We start from the raw sequence: 10,565 nt of genomic DNA on the forward strand, positions 1-10,565 counted from the left end.
TGCCAAGGTGACTAATGCAGGTGCTTGATGGAGAAGTGGACTCCCCATAGCAAGAAGAAGTATTACTATTGGACAATGTGAACACCTGGTGGGCGGGGGCGAGGGAATCTATTTTTTAATTAAGTAAGCTTGCGAGCAGGAAAACCAGAGCTGGTTTCACTTCTTCTGTGCCAATGTAAATTTTCAGTAAAGTATTATACTCTTGGTAAAATCATGTTCCAGGAGTTTCTTTTTCTGGAAATGCCAACTGGACATCGAATGCACTTTTTAGTAAAGTGCAATTTTGTCTACATTAAAGATGGTAAGAATTATACATGGCATACCATTTATGTAATCAAGTAACAGACATATTTCTATATCAGATTTTATAAAGAATTATGTAAGATCAATCTCATATGTTCAGCATATGAGAGCCTGTCATAGTTAAAGTATCAAGTTAGAAACCAGAAGACCATGAATTGTAATCCTGTCTTTGGCACAAAGCCTGCTGGGTGATCATGGGCCACTCTCTCTCTCTCAGCCCTAGGAAGTAGGCAATGGCAAATCACTTCTGAAAAACCTTGCCAAGAAAATTGCAGGGTCTTGTCCAGGCATTATTCAAGAATCAGACAAGATTGAATGGAAGGAAAAGAAATAGTAAGTAAAAAGTAATTCAGGTGTCATTCTTAGATAGCTGAAGGGACTTCAGTAGGAATTTCTACTTATGATCTTCTTAATATAGTGTTTAGTTTATTTTTCAATTTCATCTTGACAGGTTTTTGATTTCCTGAGATACCTTTCCTATCATAAACTTGGCATCAAACATATGTAACAATGCATATTTTTTTCATATTTAGAGAAATAATTTAATTCAACTCAGTTCTGGTATAAAATAATTTAAAGAGATAAAATTATACTCACAATATCTAGAATATGTATGCAACTTTTCTGTCATTTTCTGAGGGTCTGCCTATGTAATAATTAGCACTGAATTTATGATACTAACATTCCTTATTTTATAACCCATTGTATTCCACCAGTATGGTGTCCCTAAACCCCAGAGTCAGAATTAGGTAGGACATGCAGATTTCTTGCAATCATATTAGGTATTAATTTATTCTTCTCAGAATCATTGGCCTTTTGTCCAAATGCTTTTTCTTAGAGAATATCCATATTTTATTAACTAGTACTCTCTCTCAAATTAAATTGTGCAAGAATTCCTTTCTCTGTCAAAAATCACTTCCCTGAAATTATTTTGAAAATTTACTGAAATAAATTTATTGAAATAAATTATGAAAATAAATTGCATAATAAGCCAATTATTTAAACATTTGTCATTATAGAGTTGATTATTTTGTACTATGAAATAACTTCTCCAGAGCCACTGTTATCAAACAATAAATTATTGGTTTATTATTACATTACAGAGCTTCTAGGATGGTTCAGTCAGAATCAACTCTGAGCTATATACAATTCCCAGTTCTATAACTCAGATTAAGGATAAAAAATATAAAAAAATAGATGTGACTCCATAAAATCACACGTATTGGACAGAAATATATCACAAACAACTCATCTAAAAGTAAAATATTTTCCCTTTGTAATGGGGTCAATCATACCACTTCTGCCTCAGGCCCTATTAGTATACAGTAGACTTTCAGTGCCAAAAGGGAAGATGAATGCTCTTTGAGGGCAGTCTCATGTAAAGTGTATTTCACTAACTCAAGTGATAGGAGACAAAGACATCAAGCACTTTGAAATAATTAAACATATGAAAGCTGGAGATTTTATCACAATTCTGTTTTCTTTTTCTCCTTTCAAAAGGTATGTTTGTACCAACTCAAAGAACTGAAGGCATCTCAACTTCAGATATTATCACTAGAATTGTACGTGATTATGATGTCTATGCCCGTCGCAACCTGCAAAGAGGATATACTGCTAAAGAGCTGAATGTCAGCTTTATAAATGTAAGTGCATCATCAATCATTCCAGTTACATTGTACTTGGAAAAAATGTGTTATGATTATGTAATGATTGTGGCATGGTTAGGAAGACAGTGGTTTGTTTTGCTGTATTTCTTCTCAACATTGGCACCTGGCAGGTGGTATGCAGCCATGCCCAGCCTAGCCAAGTATAACAGGGGAGGGAATGAACCAAAGCGGTGCAGCACAGGGCTTGCTGTGAGAGAGTCCTTGGGAGGTGAAGGGCGGCTGGGGCGAGACAAAGGCCGCAAGATCGGTACTTCCAGCACACCCAGAAGAGAAAGGAGGAGGGGGGTGGAAACAAGAAGGGATATAAAAGGAGCCAGTTTGGGTGGGAGAGGGATAAAAAAAAAGATGCAGTGTTGGGAGGAGGAGTCAACTGGAGCTGCACTGAAGAGAAAAGGAGGAGGAAGGGCGAGAAAGGAAAGAATAAAAAACAGGCCAGCCGGCAGCTGATGGTGGCAGTGACAAACAAGCAAGAAACACAGCTGGGGAAGGGTCACCCTCCAGGAGGAATGAAGAAAGGCAACATACCTGAAGGAGACCAGCAAATGGCCCTCACCCACTTCACACACTCTTGGACTCCAAGGAAGGGGATGCTGCGAGTGACATGATAGTCCACGTTACCTGCACTACACCGCCCAGACCCCAGCCTGCCCGGTTTCAGCAGCCAATAGCACACTCTCCTCACTGTGTGGATTGGGGTGGATCCTGACAGTGAGTCTACTTATAGTAAGCTCTTCTGAATTTCTGAAACAGCATAACAACTAGATTTCATTGGCTGGCACCTTTATCCACATTATCTTATCCATGTTTATATAATACTATCCAGCTCACATGTCCTTAAGGTAAGCTAACATCTTCCAAATGTGTATTGCGCAAAAGTTGCAGAGAATAAGATTTGCACCTCACACGGCATCTGCTGACATTCATTGTATCCTTGGGGTATAGCATCCTTCCCTCAGTGTGACTATGGGGTCTCACATCAAACTGTAGATCACATCATGACTGGCTGTAAGTTGAGGCATTTACCAGTCCAGTTTCTGATTTCTTTCAGATAAATGATGCTGTGCTTCAATGGTTAGATGGCCTAGACATTGGTATCTGAATATAGATCTTTTTAACATTCATGCATTACTGTATTTTCATTTTAGGTGACACATTAATATACACTGTAAGTCCATGTATGTTATGCCATATGCTAAATAAGTAAATAACTGCAGAGAATAATAACAGGTACCTTAAAAACCAGGAGTCTGGTAGCACCTTTTATGACTAATACAATTTATTAAGTCATAAGCTTGTGTCTTTTAATAAAATTTGGTAGTCAGAAAATATGCTATCAGACACCTTCTGGGTTTTTTTGCCCACCGTAGACTAATACAGCTCTCCTTCTACAATGTCTAGAACAGGTAACTTAATTTTTCAAGTGGTCATCTGTATATTCACCACCTCTAATTCTTCTTTGCTATACATGCTGTCTTATCAGTAGCACAGTGGTGGTCTGGGAACTCAGGGATTTAGTGAATGTCAATGGTTTCTCCAGAAGGTAAGTTTCCTGCCCAAAAGCTCAATTTGAGAAGTTCTAGAACAAAGATCACACAGACCAATATTGCTTTTTCTGTTGAATGTACATGTATATCTCCTTTTACATTAAATACCAAATAAACAAATCTATTTTGCAATCTGTTTGATCAAATCCACAAGAAAAAAGAAATATGCATATATATCCATTAGGCTGGAGAAAGCATTGCTATGTCCTGAAAAAAGCATGCTGTGTCACAATTAAAATATCTTGCATGTCCTAAAAATATTCCTTTCAGCAAATACCTTTATCAGGTACCATAAGGTCATCTTTCTGTATAAGTTAATGAGCTCCCTGTCTGTCATCCCAAATTACCCCATACTATGTTGGTTTCATCTATTCAGTGCTTTTTTTCATGGAAAATACATTTTATTTCTATTTCCTAAGCTGTGATTTTGCTATCTTTAATACTCAAATGTTTATGTAAATATTTAAGATGTTACTTATATGAATTTCAATATATAGTGACCAAAATTTCTTCATGTCTCATGTTACTTTTATTTTTTTTATTAGGAGAAGAAATATCGTTTTCAAAATCAGGTAGACAAGATGAAAGAAAAGGTGAAGAATGTGGAAGAAAGATCTAAAGAATTTGTGAATAGAGTTGAAGAAAAAAGCCATGATCTCATTCAGAAATGGGAAGAAAAGTCTAGGGAATTTATTGGCAACTTCTTAGAACTATTTGGACCAGATGGAGCTTGGGTATTTGTTTTTTTCACACACATATATAATTTATAAGTTATTGATACATCATCTTGTATGTCCCAAATATCTTAAAGATAACAGAAAAATAAAGCATGCTATACCTACTCAAACAATTAATATAACAAAAATACAACAGCAAAATTATATCCTGAGCTGTATTATATTTAAAATCATTCAACATTCAAAATCAGATAGAACAAACTCTCTTAAAATGCCAGGGATTAAATCTGAGGCCATTCTCATGCAAGATAAATTACTAAGTAGTAATGTAAGATTTTTGCCTCAGTTTGTAATGAAAAACATGTGTGCTAAAAGAAAGCACTGTACTATATAAAGTAGTAATCAGTAATACTGATTTTAAGAGAAACAGTTGCATGTAATGGATTTGATTTCACAATAACTGTATTGGTAAACCATTTTCAGTGAAAAGATCTTTTGGTTTTTTTCTACAATTCAGCATGGCAGTACCTACACTACTGAAGTTTAATAGTTGCACGAAAGCCTTTGTAGAGGCCACATAGAATAATCAGCTTAAGAGTACAACTTGAGCTAGCATTGTTCTAGAAAAATAAACGATATTGCTGTGAGGCAAATTAAGTCTATCAACATTGTTAATTTTTCTTTTCAAACATTGCTTTCAATGCTGACATTAAATACAGAAGATTAATTCATCTCTTGATTCATACATGTGCATGTATTAATATGCTATTATCATAACTATATAAAATAATGTATTTGAACTCCCATGCACTTTCTCCATTAAAATGGAGAAATCAATCCATTACAGTTTAATCTTATTTCTTTTCTTAAGGAGTTGGAAGTTCAATTGATCTGCATAGCAGTAATTGGTGCTGGCATGAAAAGCTTTATAAAATATGTTTCTTATGTGAAAAATAGGCAGTACTCTATGTTGCATTATTTTGGTTGGGTTTATACTTTTTATTTTTTATTTTAAAAGTGTGTAAACTTGCATAGGAAGGATGCATAAAACAAACCTTAATTGTGCTTATTCACAATTCTGGTTCATAAGTGTTTGATTAGTTTTTTAGTTTTTCCATTATATTTTAAAAATCACTGTTTTCCTGCCTAAAAATCCTCCTGGTTTACCCAAGTATTTAGTAACTTGCTAGAAATAATATAAGAGCTAGCCCTTGTTAAGCCTGATTATATTCTGATGAAGGAAAATTTTTGTTTTACACTTTATTTTTTCCCTTTATCAGAAACACTGTAAGGCACTCAAATAATGTAAGGAACAATGCTCCAAGCTCACTTGTGGCCCTTTCCTTCTCTCTGCCACTTCATTGCCCTTTGAAATCCCTCCTAACTTGCATGTACTTTGGCTACATCAGTTTTTTGGGGGAAGATATCTCATCACCGAAAGGGCCATCATAAAAACAGACATAAAGATAAAAAGATTATTGAGCAAAAATAGAATTAAGAGAGCGTGCTGGGGACATATCTGTTACTGTATCCATACATGTCCACATTTCTTTGTTTCCAGAAGCAGATGTTTCAAGAGAGGAGTGGGCGCATGCTTCAAGCCTTATCTCCAAGGCAAAGTCCCACAAGCAGTCCAACCCGGGGACGTTCCCCATCACGTTCCCCATCTCCTCCTTCCCCTTGGCTCTTCAGAAAGGCTTCACCGCCTTCCTCCCCAAAGGCTGCCTCAGCATCCATTAGCAGCATGAGTGAAGGAGATGAGGATGAGAAGTAAACAAGGGAAAATTTGTAGTAAAAGAAAGAAGAAATATGCCAATGGCTCACCATACAGTTCAAAGTAGAAGAAAGAAAATGTTGCATGAGATGTTTCTGGGGAAAAAAAATCAGATTATTGGAGCACTGAAGATCTCAACTATAAAGTAGTACTTGCCAAAGGACAGCCTGTCAAAAAAAGTCACATATGATGAAAGAACATATAACAACTTGCCATTATTTCCCAACAGTTATGAGTAGTTTTTTATGCTATTGCAGCTTTTGCTGCTTGAAGCTATTGGACTGTTGTGACGATTTGTTGAAAGGTTAATTTGGCAAATGATGATAAAAAGGATTCTTTTCGGTTAGAGAAGACACATTTAAATTTGAATAACACTGCACTCCACTAAAAAGTTGGATCTCACAAGAATAAAATGAAATACTGCCTGAAACAGCAGAAGTTCCTACAGTGCCAGGAAACTCTCAAATAAAATCATGCCATTAGAATTAAGCTCTGTCTTTCACAATGGACACAATATAGTTCTATTGAATTTGATTAATATTGCTTATTGAAAAGGCTTTTGTACACACCAGAGAAAGTTATTTAATGTGAAAAAATGATGGGTTCAGTTTTATTATCATATATCCTCCAAAGCTATTTTTTCCCTCTTTTTAGAATTATTGTTTGGGTTTCCTAAAGCTGTTCATTCTGTATGATTTTATATCTGTTGAATTTGGTAAAGTAACTCACAGAGCAAGGTCCAATTCATTCATTGTTTATATCACACACTATATCATTTAAAACAATTTTTGCATATAACCTATTATTACAGAGAGTTTTCAGATAATAAACCTGGAAGCAATCAAGGGTGGCCTGGGTGCTGTCCCATTGGGTAAAGTGTTTGGTAATATGCATGTAATTCCACTGAGAATCCATGTGTAATTCTATAGAAGCAAAGCATTACATTACAACTGAGTTTTTATTGCCAAAATATCATTAGATTTTAGTAGTCAACTTTTCAGCAGCTTTGTTTTCTGCATATGGACTTAATAAAACATTTTTGTTTTTATATGCTGTTATAATACTGTAGGACAGAGTTCCCCAATGTTTAGGGTTTGGGGAACCGGCGGGGGGCGGGTGGGGGAAAGAGGGGATGGCTCCACGTGAGTGGCTGGCAAGACTGTGTGCGCAGCTCCATTTGCATGAATGGCATACACGTACGTCTGCCACTCACTTAAATGAAGTGCCTGTGCTCACCCATTGCACAAGTGAGGATACACATGCTCACGCCTGCACTTGCCTGCCATTTCCACAGCCCGATTGCAAACCCCTCATGGCCCACAGGTTAGGGCCTTTCTCAACTTAGTGCCTTTCAGATGTGTTAGACAATTTCCCATAGCCCTTAACATATCTGAGGGTGCATTGGGGAAAACCTGTCTAGAAACACACATATGCAGCATATAACTAAACATCGTAAGTAATCAGATCCTTTTTAGTAGTCTGTGTCCCTGGCATCACATCTGTTAATATTCAAAAGCAGACACGAGGAAATTTACCTTGCAAAGTAATACTTAGAAAGTGATTGAAACTTCAGAATATTTCCTATGCAGCCTAATGTCTTTTTTGCAGGGAAGTGGATAGCCCTATTGTGTTTTACAATGTTCTTTAAACACTAGTTCTTATTGATCAACTAACCGTTGAAATGTCTCCCATCAGCCTTTCAATTTTTTAAATGACAATTAAGATTACCAAGTGAAAGAAATTATTTGTGGTATTATTGCAGGCCTGCCTAATTTATGCCTATCAAGCCTATCAACCTATCAAGTTGTAGCTGTTAAAGTGGCCTTCAAATCAAACTGATTCCCATGCCTGCATGGAAACATATTTTTTTGCAACAATACAAAGTGGATTGCCCTCACCTTCTTCTGAAATATTTATTAGAGTTCCCATCTATGCTAGTGCTCTGTATTCCCTGAAGAGTTCTCAATGAAACCCAATCTTGTTCATGTTCCAAACTAAGATAGATCTCCACAAAAATCTTTATTCTTTATATCTTGAAACTATGGACACATCTGGCATTTCCAGATGTCAACCATTGTATAAGGCTCACAAACTGTATTTTGCTTCTTAATTTACAAATTGGCAGGCCTGTACAGTAGATCTGTCTCTCTCAGTTAGATGGTTGCTTCTACCTGGCCTTAAAAGAATTTAAAATGCTAAGCAGGATGAGGTCTGGGTGATACTTGAATGGGTGCCACCAGGACAAATAGAGCTGTAGGCTAGTTTTGAAAGTTAAAACAACATCCTAAAAGAAAGCAGTGACAATTTTTTTCAGTAGTATTGCCAAAAACAAAGTAATATGAGTGTTTTCATATATTTAGCAGTCTGTGAGTCCAATTTTAAGACAGATTTAATTTTATATTTCTTGCAAGTAGCATTAAATATAACTGCATTTTTTGATAAACTGTCCAGTGCTCTGGTTAATTTTGAGTAGAGAGCCTTTTGTTCAAGAATCATAGAACTCAATTGAAAAATTCAATTTTAAATCAAGAATGATATATTTTATCATAGGTGGCTCTATAGAACTTTCTAAAGAAGGAAATTGCAAGGAAAAAAATTAAATATTCCAGCAGAAAGAAGAGACAGTCATATAATTACAAATACAAATCACCTGTGATGATTGAAAATCACTGGTCAAATGTATAGTTTATGTCTCTGGTCACAGGTAGCACTGTCCTTTCCTCTTGAATTACTTAGTTGCCTCAGCTGCCCTCTGCATAAAAAGATGGAGCGTAACTATAACAGCAGCAGCAGAACAATAGCAGCAACAATTTTATTTACTTGAGGTATCAGATGTGCCTTTCCTATACAATATATATTATGCAAATCTATTTTGATCAACAGAGGTTTGGCATGCATGACATATAGATGCAATCTTATCAGCAATCAGGGCTTTTTTTGTCATAGAACTCCCAGAAGGGAGTTCCGGCACCTTTTTTGAATGGAACCTTGTAGGGTAGGCAAGGCGAGTTGTATGACGTGTGTGAGTTCCAGCACCTTTTTTTTTTAAGAAAAAAAGCACTGTCAGCAATTATAAGCAACTATCCATGCTAGTATATGTACTGTATAGGGAGCAATCCTAACAGTTAAGAGTCTTCATTGGTACTAAGAAGACAACTGTCTTGAGAGGCCAAAGAGAATTGATGGATGCCAGGTTGAAGATTGCTTCAGTAATCATTTTGTTCATTTATTAGCTTACAGTGCCTTATGACTTGTTAGAATTTGCATATCTGAAGCTGAAGGAGACAAAGACAGTCAAGTTTAGTTAACACTTGGGGAAGACAGAATTTGAGATCTAAATTCGTTGTTGTTGTTGTTAGTTGTGAAGTCGTGTCCGACCCATCGCGACCCCATGGACAACGTTCCTCCAGGCCTTCCTGTCCTCTACCATCTTCTGATCTAAATTCAGGCTTAGTTAACTAAATGTTGATTTAGTCAGAGGCAGCATGGAATGCATAAAACCCTTAAGAAATATTGAAAAGCTATGGAATTTGATGGAAGTAAGATCAGACACACAAAAAACCAGAGGCTAGTTTCATGAGATACTTAAAGCATCCAAATAGCTGTTTAAGGTAGCCATACTTCTGTCTTGCTTGCCCAGGAACATAAGGCCTTTTTTTTCTTCACTTGTATTTTCTTTACCTATAATAACAAATTTAATTATACAGATAAATATTCTACAGTTTCTATGGTAAATATCTGCATATGATAAAAAGTTCAGTTAAATTTTACTTAGTGCTCAGGCAGCGATGAATGCACTAATCTCATGCTATGAGGAATTTTTGTATGCAAGGTTCATAATTGTATATTTTAACATGATCTTCCAAAATCCTAACTATAAGTAGTCATTGACTAATAACCGTTCATTCAATGTCCGCTTGAAATTACAATAGTGTTGAACAAACACAGTTACAATCCCTGGTTGACGGTACGGCTGTTGCAGCATTCCTCACATGATCAAAATTTGGGTGATTGGCAATTCACCAACCCTTACAATCAGCCACAGGGGCGCTGTCACCTCCCATCTCAAATCCCACTGGGCCCACCTGAACACTCAAAGCTGTCTCAGCCTTGGAGGCCTCTCTTCCCTTCTGACCTCTCTTCACTTTACCATGCCTGACTCCACTTACCTTTATGTTGTTCTGCAGCTGCTGACAGGCATGCCCAACCAAGGCAAGACAGAAAGCTCCCTCTGAAAATTGTGCAATTTGGACAAGGGACCTTCCAAACCATCACAAGAATGATCATGTTTTCTACCTTTCCTAGGCTGGGGATGAATCTGGGCATGATGGCATGGGGGATAAGACAGCAGGCTTCCATGCACTGGTTGGCACCGGACCTCCCCACACCAAGGCATCCCATACTCCAGTTAATAACTTGTATGGTTGCTTAACACTTGCAACTATGAGAGACAAAATTAGAGTCATTGATTTAAGCTATGTGGGCCTCTCACATAACAATTGCTTCACTCAATAACCAAAATTCTGGTATCAATTGTGGTCATAAATTGAAGACTACCTTTGGTGTATTTTGTGAGCAATCTGCCTTGAGGGGAAAAGAC

The 10,565-nt window shown here is 36.7% G+C and overlaps 1 protein-coding gene across 1 annotated transcript in view; it reads left to right on the plus strand.

Moving 5' to 3' along the window:
- Positions 1 to 6,020, plus strand: part of PCYT1B (phosphate cytidylyltransferase 1B, choline) — a gene marked incomplete at its 5' end in the record, with an annotated part of 31,680 nt that extends 25,660 nt beyond the window's left edge. The window contains 3 exons of the mRNA XM_081326624.1: positions 1,804 to 1,946; positions 4,060 to 4,248; positions 5,753 to 6,020. Of these exons, the coding sequence (XP_081182750.1) occupies positions 1,804 to 1,946; positions 4,060 to 4,248; positions 5,753 to 5,965 (545 nt within the window). The 3' untranslated portion in view covers positions 5,966 to 6,020. The remainder of the gene's footprint in view (positions 1 to 1,803; positions 1,947 to 4,059; positions 4,249 to 5,752) is intronic.
- Between the last annotated feature and the right edge of the window lie 4,545 nt (positions 6,021 to 10,565).

Source organism: Vipera berus (assembly GCF_964194415.1).
Source record: "Vipera berus genome assembly, chromosome: 4".
Classification (NCBI taxonomy): domain Eukaryota; kingdom Metazoa; phylum Chordata; class Lepidosauria; order Squamata; family Viperidae; genus Vipera; species Vipera berus.